Here is a 19,865-nt window from a genome sequence, read left to right as displayed (position 1 = left end):
ATTGGTTTAATAGATATATTGGTGCCCTCAAAAAAGGGGTTCCTATATTTTATTGTGACGTATGTATATGTGTAGATATCCAACATTCTCCCACTGTATAAGAACGTTAGGAATATTCCTACCCCAGCGCACCCTATCGTGTAATTTTGTAGTCCAAATATTCCTTTTCAATTGGATAACAAGTGTTCTAAATATAAGACAAATCTGCAACTAAATGTAATTTTTAGGAATATCCCGGCCCCAGCGCCACATAGCAGTTAAATTTTTAGTCGGAATATTTCCCTTCAAGATGCTGAGATATGTTCCAAATATGAACGAAATCGGTTAAGCCGTTTGGTAGTTTAGCGACATAATATATACGGAAAACTCTATGAAATTGTGAAATCGTGGCGTCTCAGATTTGTTAACTTTTTGGCAACAACAACAAAAAGTTTTGAAATTTTTTTAATCGAAAAACCTCCCACACAGAAGGTCCAAAATAGTACCTTTTACAGAATTGAAATCGGTTCGGTCGTTTGGTCAGGCATCGCGGTCATACGAAAGACATTTCATTTTTATATATATAGATTAGGGCGGGTAAATTTTTTTTTCGACATCGTTCCTAGCAGATTCGGATTCTACATAAAATTCTAAGAAAAAAAGCCTTTTAGACCATAGCTCTAGAATCAATTTCGAGCCTGCGCAATTTTAAAAGAAAATATTTTTAATTAATACTAAGTCCATAATCAGATTAATATTTACTAAAGTGTTAGGAATGTTTTTTTTTGTAATAAAGAGTTGTGCTCGGGAGTTTTGTGATACGAAAAATTAATTTCTGATATCTATTTTTTATTTAAAGCACCGCAAGATGGCGCTTCAAAGCAAATCTACTATATATTTGTGGAAGTATGTATGTATGTATGTACTAGGTTGCAGCCTGAACGGATGTACAGAATCGAATAAAATTTTGCCAAAGTATTGCCATGACTCCTGGTACCTATAATAGGGTAAAAAATTGAAACTCGCCAAGGGGGGAGGGGGATGAGGGGTACTTCCCATAGTGAAAATTTTTAATCAGCTCTAACTTCGGAATTACAGTCACATGAACTCGAAATTTGAAATGCACAGATACCTATGGTAGGTGCTTATGGAAAGATATATGTATATAAATGAGTTTGTAAAAAGGGGCGTGGCACATCTCATAGGTGTGGAATCTTTTATCAGCTATAACAGCAGGCAGTATTAGTGATCTCATTATATTGCATTTTGAAGATTTGTTATAATTGATCAAAGTGAAATTCAAATAAATTATAGATGATATGAAGTTCCCGGGTCATCTTCTAGTCTTTAATATATACTCAGTAAAAATATATTTTTTGATAAATGAGCAGCTGACATTGTGAAGACCCTAATTCATAGGCCTTTGGGGCCTCCACAAATTATGGTGTTTTTTTTTTAAATTATTATTTATATACATATATAAATGAATTATGAAATTTTGAAGTTAATGTTTACATATATGCATAAGAGATTTTTATATAAGTATATTAAATTTTTATACACGTACATACATACATATATAAGTCCTGAATTGTACAAATGAATTTTCTACTGTAATACACTTATGTTTGAATTGTTATTAGTATGAACTACTTATACAATTGATTTGCTAGTGCAAAAGTAAAAGTAGACCGGCTTGCGAAATAGTATAAAAGCAGCGGCGCTTTCAAATAGAAGGAGCATTCGAGGCTAAGTAGCCAGAGAGGAAGGTATACAGTGGGCTGTGTAAAACGACCACTAAAGTAGCAACCGACAGTTGCTTAAAGTAAGACTGCTTGGTATACAGTCGAGTCTTGGTAAACGTCTTTTTCAGAGACACATGCGTGTTTCCATGTCGAAGTACTCTGAAGATCATGAATGCTTCGCAAATGAACTTTGTACCAAGCCGATATTTATTACTACTACCATCCGAAAAATAATCTGACAAATATTTCAGGTGATTTACCAAGTGCCCAGTTATCACAATTCACATCTCATTTGGCAATTCATAGCGTTCCTTGTAGTAGGTTGTTTATAACCCTTTGGTTACAGCGGCCAACAATACATAACGGTTAGAAACAAAAACATGTTGTCAAGCGCAAGCTCAACGCTCTTATGTAGGTATGGCACTGAGTACGACAATCATACCAACTACGAGAACATATGTATGTATACTTGAAAATAGATAATTGCGTCTCGGTCAAGCTGTTTATAGAACTTTTCTTTCTCAACTTTTTCAACTCAAACCGACCGCCGTGCTTATTCACTCCAAAATTAATTTCGCGGAACCCCGGTGACTTTTCTACGGAACCCTTGGGTTCCGCGGAACCCACTTTAAGAACCTCTGGACTAACTACTAGAAAACTCGCTTCGTGGCACTGGAGTTGACTCATTTAGAAGGGTCGTATTTATAGACCGATTTCGTTCAAATTCGCAATGTGAGCCTCCTGTATGATCACTTTGTTTGCAAAAAATGGACCTGCTGGGTGGCGCTGGAGGCGAGATATTTAGAAAATCCTTATTTTTTTTTAATACAACCTGGTTGAAATTCATAATACGTAATCATTTCATGATAAGCAATGATTTTGCAGAAAAGAGACCCAAGGATGGCTCTGCAGCCGTAATGTATAGAAACCCCATGGGTCTGGCCTGCTTTGGCCGTATGTTTATTTTATGTGAATTTACTTTTCAGATGGCTAAATGAAATTGTGTAAGCGCACCTTTGTCTGACGCCCTCATACACCCTTAATGAGATCTTGCATTTACCTCCGATTAACGAAATTGCTCGGTGCGGCCGTTATTGCAGCAGTAAGACTCAAAGAAACCAGTTCATAAATATTTCGACGAATTGTAAAAGTGGCGAATTGACAAGGAAAGATTCGTCAACATCCGTTCAAGAAGAAACATGGTTGGTATATCAATGTCTTCATTTGAACGATATTCAAGAGATCACACGACTCATTTAGCCAATGTACGGGAAAACTTTTCATCCTATGGGGCAGCGAGGACTCTTGGCCCTCATATAACAGACAACGCTGATCTGTTCTCTTAGGCTTCTTTATAAGGACTTTTATTGGCTTCCGCATCGGACCAATGTTTAGTTGCAAGATCAAAGGAGATTATGCACGCTTGGCAGAGATTTCACAGGTAGAAATAAGACCATCGGCAAAGCTCATGCCATCGAAAGGGTTTAGTATTCCATATGTCATCAAAGCGCTACTATTTTTGGCCTATGTGTGAGGAGGATTCTGCTCTTTAGTCGTAAATTTTTTTTTTTACTTTACATACCGTTTTTCTTCTAAACGCTATTTTTGCATTGGTCCACGCAAAAGTTCTTATTAGGCGCCGCGAAGCAAGCGGGCATTGGCTAGTCTTAATATAATAATTATTGATCGACTTTTATTCTTTTCTCTTATAATAGTTATGTCTCTGGCTAATTTAATACAAAATCATCATGGAACTTATTTCTGACACATCTTCCATGAATCAGATCTGTGGAATTAATGTCTGAAATTACTTCCATAGACCAAAAAATTATTGATGGTAGTTTTTGAATTATCTTCCTCGGAACCTTAGTCCATAAAAGTCTTGATGAAACCCCATTCAGCAACAGCCCCGAATGGCAACGTTTAAAATTTTTTAAATTAATCTTATCGCCTTATCATTATCGATAGCATTAATTTATTTAAATAATAAATTTCGCAATTTACTTAGATTGAGTTTTTTTTATTAATTAAAACAACAACTATTCTTTCCTCAGAATGACGCGACTATTTCGTTTCTACGAGCAGCGCGGGGTGGCGATCTGGGCAAAGTTCTGGAATTCTTGGAATCCGGACAGATAACAGATATCAACGCATGTAATACGGTGAGTATGATACTCAGGTTCTTAATCTATGTATATTAGGGCGATTCAGAAAAAATTTTTTATTATTTATCCTCGGAACCATGCTCAAAAGTCTCGTTTAGACTCCAAAATAAGGATTAAAATATGAGCCCTTAATATTAATATTAAGAATGTCCGCATCGCATTTTCGATTGCCTATAAGAATAACACAAGAAAAATTGCTTTTTTTATTATGATTTTTATATTTACCAAACGATACGTTGTACTGTAAAGGTCTTGGAGTATTTTTGTAGAGAATTAAACACTGAAGTAATTTTGCGATAAGTCCACTCGGTCAAAAGTTATTCGAGGTCAGAGTTTAAAGAATGGTGAATTCGACTTTGACCGAGTTGACTTATCAAAAAATTACTTCTGGCATTTTTTGTAGAGCGTTCACTTCTCTACAAAAATACTCCAAGACCTTTGCAGTACAACGCATCGTTTGTTAAATATAAAAATCAGAAGTTATAAAAAAATGTGTCCTATGTTATTCTTATGGGAAATCGAAAAGTGCGATGCGGACCAAACTTGAGCATGGTTCCGAGAAAATTTTTTTTTTCTGAATCACCCTAACGTAATACATATACAAAATTAAAATTATGTATGTACATACATATGTATGCATCTACGTAAGCACGGAGCTGCGTCCTAAACAGCTTGACCAATCAAAATCAAATTTGACACTCCTACTGCAGACTTTTTAAAGATGGTCCTAGGCTAAAAATAATTTTGATATATCAAGTGGGGTTGCACCGCCTTTTCATAATAACGGGTGATTTTTTAAGAGCTTGATAACTTTTTTTTAAAAAAAAACGCATAAAATTTGCAAAATCTCATCGGTTCTTTATTTGAAACGTTAGATTGGTCCATGACATTTACTTTTTGAAGATAATTTCATTTAAATGTTGACCGCGGCTGCGTCTTAGGTGGTCCATTCGGAAAGTCCAATTTTGGGCAACTTTTTCGAGCATTTCGGCCGGAATAGCCCGAATTTCTTCGGAANTGTCTTGGAAAGTATTTGTTAAAGAGCACTGAAATTTAGTACGATGAAATATGAAATGAATTCAGTGCTTATGCATAGCGGAGAGGCCTCCCGCTCCCTTCCATTTCGTTTCGACAAAAATTACGTACGAAAGGATGTAGTAAAATTTTATCTTGACAAACAAAAACATAAAAACATGAGATCATGAGATCATTACAACGTACACCAGCAAAACAAAACAATGTGTCACAACTCTCTCATAGTTTCGAGCATTTTGATTAATCCTAGTAAATTATATTGACTTCAAAAGGGAATAACTAAGTAACTAAGGGGATAACAAGTAATTTTTAAGTAAAAAATAAAACTGACTTAAATTGTAGTTAGTGCAGTCGAACAGTGAGGACGTGTTTATGTTAAGCTCTTTCGGTTTTATTTTTTGCCAAATATAATGGAGGATTCGTGTGGGGTTTGTGACAAAGCCTTCGCAAGAAATGACTCTGCCATTGTACATTGCAGTGGGTTTTGTAAAAAGAGTTTTCACCGTGCGTGATTAAAGGCCAAATATCGGAATACGATATGAATCTTTTTAAAAGGAACCGGAATATTGTTTATCTGTGTAATGACTGTATGGACATGCCTGGAAAGCTATGTAAAGCCTATGACGCTGTCTTGGCTTCGCAAACCCATGGTTTTGATTCGATTATATTATAGCTTTTAACCGGGAATTCAATAAGTTATCTAATCAAATTAAAGACATTAAAACTCAAGTTGATAATACTAATAAATCAAAATATAACCCGCCAACAACAACACCAAGGGAATAAACACCGATGTTAATGCTGCCAATCGCATTTTCGCAAATTCAACGAACCCTAGTGTCTACCTAAGTGAATGCAATAACAACTGTAATCATCGTTCTCCTAATTTGCATGACTTAACTGTCGCTTCTGCTGTCTCGCCTTCTTTCAATGCTTCACGGGCAAATTGTGCTTCTGGTGATGTTGTTTGTTCGAAGAATGTGCAAGTCGCAAACAACAGCAACTCTAATAAGGTATCAAGTCCACTAACAACGCAAGCTCCGCCGTTAAATATCTCTCCTGCAAAAAATTCTGTCGACATTGAAGCTGTTCTTGTATTAAACGAAGGCACTGGTGCAATTGAGAATGCTTCTGCGCTCCCAGCAACCGAAGTCAATCGCTCTCTACAATCATATGCAGATGCTACGGCTGCTGCTGTTGATACTGCGGCCAGTAAGGATGATCCTACCCGCTTACGTGCCAAAAAGGCCAGCTACAACAACAAAAGCTCAAATCGTTCAAACAGTCAGAAAAATGCTAAGACAAACGGAATTGACAAAATGCGGGACATCGTTGTTGGTTCGAACGCTAACTGCAAACTTGATGTTGCTGTTCGCCTCAAATGGTTTCACTTAAGCTCGTTCAAACCCTCCGTTGAAACTAAAGACATTTCCGCTTATATTGCTAGGCATGCAAACATCGATGCTAATCTTATATCCTGCTATAAGCTAATAAAAAAAGATGCTCCAAGCGAGTATTAAACGAGTTAATTTCAAAATCGGCATTCCACCGTCTTACATCAATAAGCTATTAGACTCGGAGTTATGGCCAGAAGAAGTCAAGATTCGCCCATTTGATTTTTTTCATAAAAGGGCCCCGATGGAAGCAAACCGCTGATGGATACATTTGTCAGAAATTCTAAGCTCTCTGTCTACTTTCATAATGTTGGCGTTTTGCGTACGAAAACAAATGCTCTGTACCAATCAGCTGCAACACACGATTTCGACATTATCATACTTGTTGAGACCTGGCTAACTACCGATTTTCTATCCTCAGAGCTTTTGGACGATTACTATGAAGTTTATCGTAAAGACCGAATACTGCAGGCTGGAGTAACTAGAGGTGGCGGCATTTTGGTTGCAGTGTCATCTTCCCTTGCTAGTCATGAAGTACAACTTTTTCATACTGGCGATAACATCGAGCAAATCTGTGTCGCTGTTAATATGGGTGAAACGCATCGCGATAGTTTTAATGAAATCTTTTTTATTGCAAGTTACATCCCACCTAATAGTGGTTACGACATATATAAGTCACATATTGATAATATTAGCCTTATTATGGACTCTTTGCAACCCTGTCAAACGCCATGCATTCTAGGTGATTTTAATTTGGGTACTATTCAATGGGTAAAAAATCCTGAAGATGGCATTTTAACTCCTCTTACCTATAAAAGGGATAGTGAAGACTTACTTTGTGATACATTATTCTATTGACTTATTTCAAATTAACGACATTGTAAACGACCTAAGCAGAATATTAGATTTATAATAATAAATAATAATAGATTGGCGCTTACACATATGTTAGTGTTTGGCCGAGCGATATTAGATTTAGTCTATAAATAATGACATTGCCTTTAATATTTATAGACATGATGTACCTCTAACCTGTGAATCGGTTCATCATAAAGCAATTGCAATCCAGTTTTCATTCTATATGTACGAAAATGATCATAGCGAACCCGAATACATCTTTAATTATGCTAAAGCAAACTTTGCGGTCCTTAACGCACTCTTTGACTCTATTGACTGGAACAAAATTTTTGAGCACTTAGACTTGTCAAGCATGTATGTAAGGTTTAAGGGAGTGGTAGAAGAAGGCCTTAATTTATACGTTCCAACCTATAAATAGAAGAGATCTTTTAATCTTCCGTAGTACACGAAAGATATACTAAGACTGAAAAATCAGCGGAATAATGCACATAAAAAATTTAGAGAATCTGGTTCCATCGATGATAAAAAATGTTTGTCCAGCGTAGAAAAGAATTTGAATGCTTATNGGCCTTAATTTATACGTTCCAACCTATAAATAGAAGAGATCTTTTAATCTTCCGTAGTACACGAAAGATATACTAAGACTGAAAAATCAGCGGAATAATGCACATAAAAAATTTAGAGAATCTGGTTCCATCGATGATAAAAAATGTTTGTCCAGCGTAGAAAAGAATTTGAATGCTTATCAAAATTTGTATACGACAAATTTATTAATTCACTAGATACTAATATTAAAGTTAACCCTAAATCATTTTGGTTGTTTTTGAACTCAAAACGTAAAGTTAATGGCATCCCGAAATCCATGGCATTTGGGGACTCTATCGCTTCCACAACACAAGAATCGTGTGAACCATGATACAAATATAGCAAGTTAGAGCCGCTGAGAGGAATTTTTAAAATTCTTGACGTTTGCAAACAATTTAATTTTAAAATTTTACACCCACATTCTCATTTTCAATCTCAAACAATAACAACTTTGAACAATTCCTTTTTTTACTCTCAATTTTATATGACTTTAAAATGTTGGCAAACTTCAAAAAAAAATCATGGCCTACGCATTGGGAGAACGGTTTTACCTTACTATGCTTTTATCATGGTGTGAACTTTTCGCTCGATTCTTTGGGTCGGTATTTGATAGATTTAATACTGTCACAACGTCGTTTGACACCTCTACTTTACTGGAATGTATAAATATTGGACAGTTTGCTATCACTGAGGAACAAGTTCTGGAAGTGCTTTTAGACTTATATGTTTCAAGCAGGATATGACCTTTTGCCACCCTTGTTTCTAAGAAATTGTTGTTTATCTGCCCCTCACCAAAATTTTCAGTAAGTCCCTTGAAAGCGGTGACTTCCTTGACGAGTGGAAAACCTCATTTATTTCCCCAATTTATAAGTCGGGCCTACAAAATTTAGTTGAAAACTATCGCCCCATTGTAAAACTGTCTACCATTCCAAAGCTGTTGGATAAAATTGTAAACAACCTGCTCTTTGGGGCATTTAAGAGTTATATTGTTACGCAGCTGAGCGGTTTTTACCTAGGCAGATCCACTACAAATCTTGCCATATTCCTCAATTTCGTGGTTAATGCGATGGAGGAGGGCGAACAAGTGGGCACTCTGTACACGGACTTTGTGAAAGCTTTTGACAGCCTAAACCATATTTTGCTTCTTATTAAACTCGAGAAACTTGGAGTTCACTCCAACGCTTTAACATGGCTTAAGTCCTACTTAAAAGAAAAAAAAATTGGAAACAACCTCTCTAAATCTATAACTGTCACATCGGGGGTTCCGCAGGGAAGTCATTTATGCCCCTTGCTTTTTTCAATATTTATAAATGACATCAGCCAAACTTTGAAATTTTGCTTTTAAAACTATATTATCGAGTAAAAGACCTAGACGACTGTGTTAGACTACAGCTAGACATATCAGCGCTGATAAACTGGTGTAAGTGCAACGGTTTTTCTTTAAACTTCTCAAAATGCAACATTATTACATTTTCTCGTAAAAATGCCTGTATAAAGTATAATTACACATTTAACGACGAGCCCTTTAATCGTGTAACCACTGTCAAGGATTTAGGTGTATACTTAGACTCGAAACTAAACTTCGATTTTCACAGAGATCATATAGTCTGCGCGGCAAACTCTAAATTGGGTTTTCTCAAACGTAATTCAAAGAACTTTTTAGATCCACTCACACTTAAAAGTCTTTATAGATGCTTGGTGAGATCTATCTTGGAATACACGTGCATTATTTGGGACTCAGATTTTGTCACTCACTCTGACCGCATAGAAAGAGTTCAGAGGCGTTTTACTAAATTTGCCCTTCGACGCATGTTTTCTTATGAATCTATGCCATCTTACGAACTGAGATGCAGAATACTGAATTTACAATACCTTACTAACAGGAGAAACATTTGTAGTATCCTTTTCATCAAGGATATATGCGATAACAAAATCGATTCCCCAGAACTACTTTCGCTTCTGTCTTTTTATGCGCCGGAGATGCTTCTAAGAGAAAAATACATTTTTTACGTACGTACGCGAAAAACGTAATTTGCTTACAATGAGCCCATTCACAGATCTATTTGTCTATGTAACTCTATTTGTAATTATGTCGACTTTTACTCATGTAAAGAACGTTTTAAAATTAATATCAATGATTATTTTATTTTCAAATAATTTACACATATGTTGTTTTTATCCTGTATGTATAAATATTTTGACTATTTTTGTATAACGTGTTATTTTTTTCCTGCAAATAAACAAATAAAGTACAGAGAATGTTCCACAATGCATGTACATTTTTTGTTCCTTATAAAAATACAGTTTGTACTAAATACATCAGAAAACATAAAAATAAAATTTCTAAACTTTGTGCAAAACTCGGGAAAATGCAATAATTTTGCATAAAAATTCGCAACTTTCTATTATAAAAATCTTCTTTTATATAAATTTTGAAAATGAAGTTTTGCAGCCCATAAAAATTTAGTTGATTTTTATACCCGAGCGCACTTGTGCACAAGGGTATTATAACTTTGTTCACATAACGGTTGTTTGTAACAGGCAAAATGAATCGAGATATATATAGACAAATGTATACATAAATGATCAGAATGAAAAGAGAAATCGATTAAGCGGTGACTGTCTGTCCGTCCGTCCGTCTGTGCAAACGATAACTCGAGTAAAAATTGAGATATCTTAACGAAACTTGGTACATGCACTTCCTTTGGGCGTAGGACGGATGGTATTGAAAATGGGCGAAATCGGACAATAACCACGCCTTCCCTTCCATATAACAATAACCACGCCTTCCCTTCCATATAACGGTAATTTTCAGAAATACGAAAACTGCGATAGTTTAGTAACTATTGAAGATAATTCACTCAAAATTGACCTGTAGAATAACTTTAGACGAAAAATAAGAATATTAAGAATTTTTGGAAAATGGGCGGAGCCACGCCCACTTATAGTTACATGTGTATATCTCGGTAACCGCTGCACCAATTTCTTCCAAACTTGGCACAGTTGTTGACCCTGGTGCAGCATACCAAATGGCCGAAAATATTCAAAATCGGAAAATAACCACGCCCACATCCCATATAACGGTAATTTCGAGAAATACGAAATCCTCGATAAATCAGTAAATATTAAAGCTAATTTATTCAAAATTGATGGTTGCAACAATTCTTTACCAGGAAATACGTTTATGATAAAATTTTGGAAAATGGGCGTGGCACCGCCGACTTATGATCACATCGGTGTATCTCGTTAACCGTTCTAGCAATTTGTACCAAACTCGGTATGGTTATTGTGCTTGCCACATAAAAGCAAACCGTTGAAAATTGTTGAAATCGGACTAAAATTACGGCCGCTTTTCATATAACGGTAAATTTCAGAAATGATTTAAATTTCAATATTTCGAAATTTAAGGATGTTAGTTTACTTTATAGGGTGTGTAAATACCCGCTTATCATGTAGCGGTAGCTTTCGGAAAGGTGGAAAACATATATTTAATACTTGCGCCGGGTATTTAATGTTCGGCTCCGCCCGAACTTAGACTTTCTTACTTGTTGGTATTGTTTTTACTGAGAGTTGCTTCCATACAAACTATGTTCGACATTTTTTTTAATGTGGAAGACACTGTCAGCAAAAAAATAAATAATTGCAAAAAATCAACGAAATTGTCTGGTAACTTCAGACTAGCACTTTACTAATTGGCTCAAAAGCTACATTTTAAAAAATTTTCTGCAAGGTCTGATTAGAAATTGTGATCAGATGAAAGAGTCTCCGAGCCAATAATTTTTTACGGCAGGGTACTTATAAGTAATCTAGGTTTCACGAAAGAAAAAAAATTAAATACAAGGTAACATTAAAATATCAGTAATGTGTTTCGTTGCTGTGAGCTTGTTTCAAAACTTCTGGCTTTTGCTTAATATAATTGTAAAACTCTGTGCATGTCATTTTAACGTATTTAGGTACATACTTATATTAATCATCAACTATTGCTTGTGCAAAATGTGCTAAATTTAAAAAAAAATCGCAAATGAAAGAGCACCAACCCAACTCGTAATAAATTTAAGTATACAAATTTTAGTATTTAGTACAGAAATTTCAATTGAAATACGCCAATATTAAAATGAAGCGCTTTGCACTTAACGGATGCTTTTTTCATAATTAAGTTAAAAAAAAAATATTTAAATTCCCTGCTGTCTGCAATGGGATTTGAACCCTGACGCTCTGGAAATTAGCAAATTATGGCAAGCATCTTCGTGCACTCAGCTACAGCCAGACATGTAAATATGCATTCAAATGTTCAGTTTGATTCAACACCACGTGTGCGTGGTATGAAAGTATTATTTTTAAGTACGAACATTTCAAAACGATAATCAAATAAAAAATATTCATGTTTACTATGCGTTATTTCCCCCAGTAAATCCATAAAATTTTTCGTAATATTACAACGCGTTTTTTCTCTCAGTGTAGTCATTTTTATGCAAAAGTTGTGCAATCAAATCGAACACCGGGACACTTAAACGGAACCCGGGAAATTTTAAGGTTGGACCAGGACACCGGGACAAATAGTCTAAAACTGGGACATGTCCGGGAAAACCGGGTCGCCTGGCAGCCCTACACAACTGGAACTTGGTATGGAGATATATGAAACTGATTCCATGGAGAAATATGAGCGTTATTGGAAAAAGGGGCATTGCAGCACCATACATACTGAATTTTTGATACACTGAGAAAAGGGATTAGTTTCGACAACTTAAGATATTTAGTTCCCGAATTTTGACAATACTTGGGATTGGGAACTATTACCATGGGTTGGTAATTATAACTAAGTATATTAAAGCTTCTAATATTCATCTAGGTTGCACAAAATCGTAATTATAACTAAATATATTAAAGCTTCTAATATTCATCTAGGTTGCACAAAATCGTTAATTTAGTTGCAGGGTTTGGTAAATACTAATAATTTTTTTGAAGCATATTTCTACAAATTCCATTCAACTTAACGTATGGTTCATAAAAGGATGTCATTAAGCTCTGCTAATACAGATAAGCTTTCTTTCAACACATGGTTTAGTCATAGTTACCAAATCTTAGTTGAGGCAACCATGATTTGGTTTGAGAGCGGAACATATTCATGCTTGTGAGCCACCCCTAAATATTGCTGAGCGCTCTCTGAGCATTTCTGGGTTCCACATACGAAGAGCGCCAGCTGAGCAATGCACACAGTCCCACTTATTGAATCGTTTGAATGCGCTAGTATGCCGACCATTGCATAAAAACGATTCAATGAATGAGACTGTGTGCGTGGAAATCATTGCTCCGCTGTTCGTATATGGGTGAAACACGCGTGTGGTCACAGAGCGCTCAGTAGGGATGTCAGTGGCAAAAATACATCGATGTTTTTCTTTGATTCGATGCATCGAAATGTACATCGATATTTTTCGATGCATCGAAGGGTATATATCGATGCATCGATTTGCAAAGGATTTTGCAGATAATGTTTCACAACAAAATATGTTATTAGCAAAATTGTAGAAAATTTTAAATAAATTACTGCAACTGAGCTAATTGTGTTTCTAACGGAACTTATTGCAGCCATTTAAATTTTTTGGATAAAGTCACTTTTTTTTTTAACAATTGAAAAACTGGAATGACGGTTCAATGTACCGCAGATGTCAGTTTTCAAAAAACATCGATACATCGATGCATCGTACATCGACTATTTATAGATCGAGTGGAAAATTTTCGATGCATCGATGTTTTTTCGACATCCCTAGCGCTCAGTAAGCTATGGCATGTCGATCACTGCGCTAGGTAGAGAAAGAAAAGTGTGTGCTATGACATGCCCAGGCTTGTTTGTCTCAGTTTCAGTTTTGCCATCGCCGCGAGTTGTTTCGGTGCGGGTATGGTTATTTAAAAATATAAAGTTTGATGCCAACCGGCGTTTCTCAGTGGATATATAATTCATGTGAATTATAATTAGAAAGTATCTATTGAGCCAAGGGAAAAGCAAAGCAGTATACTTAAACCAGCACTTCCAGCAGATATTGACCTGGGTTTTCGCACGACTGTTCCTGTTTCATCGTTTCTTTTTAGGAAACTCTTACCACCATATGCATATGTATTATTTACACTAGTAACTATTTATGTAAATATGTATGTATTTTTTATGCTTAATATATGCAAAAAAAAAGAAGAAAGTAAACACAACAACCATCGAGTAAATTTTTATTTGTGTCAAACTGAAACTTTCCAATAATAAACGGTTAGCTGATTCACGTCTACAGCAAGTTCACAAAATTAATTGAAAACTTGTATCAACCAAAGCATTGTTTATATTTGCTCAACAATGATTTTATTCAACTAACAATATTGTCCACTCAAGGTAGTCGTTTTGTAATTATTAACAAATATACATTTGTCCCAACTAGAAGTCTCAAGTAAATTGCAGACTTTCGTGAACTAGATATTTATTTCGCCATATCCAACTATGCCACTTGGTCACTATAACCAATTCTTGGTAATTATAACTAAACCTTTTTCTGAGTGTAGTACGTAGCTCTGGAAGTTTTTGAGTTAGAGTACTGGAATTGGGCACCGAAATTGCGCATATGGAAACTGCATTTAGACATTATTTCGGTTTCACTGTGCATGTATGCTTTATTTCGGTTTTCGCCATATGCATTATTTCGGGTTTCAGCCGAAGCTGTGCATGTATGCATTACTTCGTTTTTTCCATATGCATTATTTCGCTTTTAAAACGAAAGTGTGCATGTGCATAATTTCGGTATTTTCTCAAATGCATTATTTCGGTTTTCAACCGAAACTGTATGCATTACTTCGTTTTTTCCATATGCATTATTTCGCTTTTAAAACGAAAGTGTGCATGTGCATAATTTCGGTATTTTCTCAAATGCATTATTTCGGTTTTCAACCGAAACTGTATGCATTACTTCGGGTTTTTCATATGCATTATTTCTGTTTTCAACCGAAACTGCGCATGCATACATTATATCGGTTTTTGTTTTATGCATTATTTCGGTTTTCAAACGAAAGTGCACATATGGATAATTTCGTTTTTTTTTCTAATATGAATTACTTCTACTTAGTAAGGGTTATAATCCTTAGCGCCAAAGGCCGGCTACGCAAAAGGAAATTCTGCGCAAAAATACTTCCGCCCCCGTTTCTGGCAACACCCACTACGTCGTGTGCATGTAGGCAGCGATACAGCGGAAGATCTGCAAAGAAAATGTTCCCTTTGGCTCTGTACATATGTACATACACAACGTTGTTGCATATCCATACATTCATACACAGTATCAACAACATCGCTGCAGCGCTGTGCGCTTTATTTTGATTTGAGCATTGTTATGTTCCATTTATTCGTTTTTGTCCCTGTTTTTAAAAAGGAGGAGGTTATCAGTTCGTCGGAATATTTTTTTTTGGTTTTTTTTTTGTTTTTTTTTTGTTTTTTTTTGTTTTTTTTTATGTATGTTACCGCATAACTTTGGACCACGTCAACCAATTTCGATAATTCTTTTTGCATCGGAAAGGTAGTGTCTCAGAGGTGGTCCCATACTAATCTGGTTCAGATCCGATCAGCGGATCATGAGATATATATATATATATATTCTTTTTTATATGAGAGTTGAAGTCTGTTTTTTTTTTTTGCTAAAAATTACTTGTTTTTGCTAAAAATTACTTGTTGTTTCATATCGAGTAAAGCATTGCTATGTTCGTGCGAATGTGATACAGCGGAAGATCTGCAAAACAAAAATGTTGTTTTTGCCTCTATACCAGAGGTGGGCACTCACACTATCATATACATGCGCTTGTGTGCGAAGCAGCGAAGTTTTGCTCTAAAGCCACCACATTTGTGTAATAGATAACACTTTACATTTCTACTACTTCTACCACCGTCAGCTAAAAAACTTTCAGATCTTGAAACTTCTTTTTTTTAATTTGTTCATTTGCGCATTAATGAAAGGGCATTTTCTACAACAAAACACAACATTGCTGCTGCGACGACGACGTATTCGTGCGTCTTACGATAATTGACGATTGACTGATGCTTTGCTAGCACTTCGGCAAAGCAAATCAAATCAGTTGCTGCTGAGACTTCACTGCACAACTATTCGAATAATACATACATATATAAAATGTTTCGGGAGGAATGGGAAATAAATTTTTTTTGCATAGAAAACATGGAAGGGTGTGCGCAATGCGTGATCTGCTATCGCGTTTAAAAAGACATTACAAACTGTGTCGTAGTCATGTTGAAAAGGTGAAAGAGTGTGATCGATCGATCGATCAACACGAAAATTATCAATGTCTATCAGAAAATCATTCTCTATCAGAAAATGATAGATCATTTCTAAAAAAAGCATCTTATTCTGTCGATTTGGCTTTTTATTTAGAATTTCTAGAAAAGTTTTAGGTATGCAGTTTTATAGCCCATTAGAATTTAGTAGCTCAAAGTTCAAATTTCAAGCNTAAGAAATCGCGTTGATTTTTAATGATTGGCAATTTCTTTTATATGGAAGAAAAAGCCTAGCACCGACTGCAAAAAAAAGATAAACATTAAATAAACAAAAAATATAAATAGCTAAATTGGTCAAAATGTCACTTAACTTAATCAGCTGACCATAAACGCATATAACATATTTATAAATTTATTTATTTGAATCTACCACATTGATTTGGAATGTACCACAATTTTTCATGCTTATTTACCACTAAGAAAACTTTTCGTCCGAACACTCTCAACAGCAACTGATTTGATTTGCTTTGCCGAAATACCAGCGAAGCATCAGTCAATCCTCAATTATCGTAAGACGCACGAAGACGATGATAGTATACATGTGTCGACGTCGCAGCAAGCAGCATTTTGAAGCCCAATTACATGTGTTTGGAAAATCAAAAAGTGCCCGCCTCTGCTCTATTCAGATACCCATATATAAATCTTACATGGTTTATTTCTAATTTTTTTCCTGAGGCAAATATGGTTCTATTTGTATTATATATCTATATATGTATCTATATATAATCGTACAGAGACAATTTACTTTCAAATTAAGGTTCTGGATCTGAAACTTTGCACAAACATTTCAGATTTAAGAATCATTCGATGTACGTATTTGCTCGGAAAGATTTTTAAAATTTTACATTGAGCAATTTTAAAATGTAAAACTGAACACACATTCTCGATTACACCAATTTTCAACAATTTCATTTTTTTATTTTCAACTTTGTATGATTTTAAAATGCTGGAAACTTAAAAAAAATCCTTGCGGGCGAACTGAGGGAACGATAAAGTATTTTAAACTCTCAATAAATATGCGTTTCAGAGAATCTGGTTATTTCAGTTTTTTCTTGCGGGTTACAAATTTCCTGAAATACCCCGCTAGACCTAAGAAACTTTGCAACTACTTAATATTTTTCGGCAATGGAAATTTAAGTAAGGCATTGACTTTACATGGTGACGGCGAAATCTTCGGACTCTCAACGACGTGACCAAGAAATTCGACACGTTTCTTCAAAAAATGACACTTTTTAAAATTAATTATTAGTTCATAGTCTCTTCATTGGTTTAGTACTTTTAAATTACACAAAGCCTCTTCTTCACTTTGAGCTGGTATATTATATCGTCTATGTATGGGAGCGCAATTCCCCGCCGGTTCAAATCACGGAATATTGCATTTACGTGCCTTTGGAATACGCCCGGAGAGTTGGTCAAATCAAACGGCACTTTACAGAACTGATATTGTCCATTAATCGTAACGAATGATGTATATTTTCGACTTGATTCAGAAACCGGAACACAAAAAAATCCGTTTTTCAAGTTTATTGGTACTAAAAATAATAGCATTTTGTAGCCGATCCAATTGGTCTTCGTTTAACGGCAATGGAAAACGGTCTTTAACAATTACTTTTTTAATCTGTCTGTAATCTACACATAATCGGTGGCTACCATCGCCTTTCTTTACAATCACTACTGGGCTACTTAATTCAGATTCGGATGTTTCGATTACACCGTCTTCCAACCTGATCATTAACTTTACACCGTTCTGTAAGTGGAAGTCAGCGCGGTCTACAAGCTATGGGAGTTTCATCTTGCAACACAATTTTCATTTCCACGTTTATTGATTTACATTTGTTCGGTTCATAGTTACATACCATTTGACGCACTTTTTGCTTCGCAACTGCACTAGCATTTTCATCTATGTCCACTTCATTTTCTATAAAGTCGACATTCATCATAGGATATACTTCATCACTGTCTACATTATGTTTTACTAGCAAATGCCCGCTTGCTTCGCGGCGCCTAATAAGATCTTTCGCGGCGGCCAATTCAAAAATAGCGTTTAAAAACAAAAGCAGTCTGTAAAGTAAACATTTTCAGTTTAAATTCAAACGACTAAAGAACGGAATCCTCCTCACACATATGCCAAGAATAGTAGACTGTGATTCCATATGGAATACTAATCCCTTTCGATGTAATGCGTTTTACCGATGGTCTCATTTCCACCTGTGAGATCTCTGCCAAGCGTGCGTAATATTCTTCTATGAGCCTGCAACTTCAGCATTGGTCTGGTGCACCATGTAAGTCCTTATACGGAAACTCAAGAGCACAGATGAGCGTTCTCAATTATAGGAAGGCCAAGAATCCTCGCTGCCCCACAGGATGGAAAGTTTTCGCGTACATTGGCTAAATGAGTCGTGTGATCTCATGAATATCGTTCAAATGACGCCATTGATATACCTATCGACTTCCTTTTTGGACATATGTGGTCGAATCTTTCCTTGTCAATTCGCCACTTTTAGAATTCGTCTTAAATATTTATGAATTGGTTGCTTTGAGTCTTACTGCTGTAATAACGGCCGCTTCGAGTAACTTCGTCAATCGGGGGTAGATGCAAGATCATGCTTACACAGCCATCTGAAAAATAAGTTCGTCTTAGATAAACAAACCCTGCGGGGTTTCTATATATTTCGGGTGCAGCGTCATCCATTGGGTCCTTCTTCTGCAAAACCTTTGTTTGTCATGAAATGAATACGAATTGTGAATTCAAATCAGATTTTATAAAAAATACGGATTTTCTAAAAGCAAAGAATTTTTCATCATGCAGATAGTCACGCTGCGAATTTGAACGAAATCTGCTAATAATAACGACTTTTATAATTAACTCTACTCCAGCGCCACCAGCGTGTTTTCTAGCAGCCTATAACACTATGCGACAGTCAAAATCGGGATGGGATGAAACCAACGGGAAATGTTATATCGGTCAAAAACAAGACCGTCTAGGAATCGAGATATATCGATTTGAAGTTAGTAACTATCATATAGGGGAAATTGTTACCTTTGGTGGTCTTTTTTTTACATAACTCGAGAACCACTAGTCCGATTTTGCTCAAACAAATTTAAAAAAATTAAAAATTACAATTCCTTTCTGTTAATATAACGTTTTTCTATATACTCAACAGTTTTGCCGGTAAAAATAAATGTATGAAGAAAAAAAAATTATTTTTGCCTAAAAATTAATTTTTTTTTTAATTCATAAAAAGTCCAAAACGGAAAATAGTGTCACGTAAAGTCACATAACCTATGAACCTAATAATTACCTGTAATAATTTTTAATTTTACGTGTTAATAATAAATAATATATAATAAATATTATCCAAATTCATTGAAACATAAAATCAATATTCTTGTCAAAATGAGATACTTTCACTTAATTGTGAATAAAAGCGAAACGCATCCATCGATTTTCATGATCTATGTCTCATTTTGCTTAAAGGTTATGTGACTTTGCGTGAAAGTAATACGACTTGCCTTTTTTTCCGTTTTGGATTTTTTATGAATTTAAAAAATAAAAAAACTTTATATTTTAGGCAAAAAATATTTTTTTTCTTCATACATTTATTTTTACCGGCAAAACTGTTGATTATATAGAAAAATGTTATATGAACAGATTAAAGGAATTGTAATTTTTAATTTTTTTAAATTTGTTTGAGCAAAATCGGACTAGTGGTTCTCGAGTTATGTCAAAAAAAAGACCACCAAAGGTGACAATTTCCCCTATATGATAGTTACTAACTTCAAATCGATATAT

The 19,865-nt window shown here is 35.2% G+C and overlaps 1 protein-coding gene across 1 annotated transcript in view; it reads left to right on the top strand.

The window, feature by feature from the left end:
• Positions 1-19,865, top strand: part of LOC108358525 (ankyrin-3-like) — a 251,386-nt gene that overhangs the window by 74,155 nt on the left and 157,366 nt on the right. The window contains 1 exon segment of the mRNA XM_017609928.1: positions 3,779-3,886. Coding sequence (XP_017465417.1) covers positions 3,779-3,886 — 108 coding nt within the window.

This window comes from Rhagoletis zephyria, unplaced genomic scaffold (assembly GCF_001687245.7).
Source record: "Rhagoletis zephyria isolate East Lansing unplaced genomic scaffold, Rhagoletis_zephyria_1.1 Rzeph_scaffold_00267, whole genome shotgun sequence".
Lineage (NCBI taxonomy): Eukaryota > Metazoa > Arthropoda > Insecta > Diptera > Tephritidae > Rhagoletis > Rhagoletis zephyria.
The sequence above is the reverse complement of the archived record's forward strand: the minus strand, read 5'-3'. Positions and strand labels throughout refer to the sequence as shown.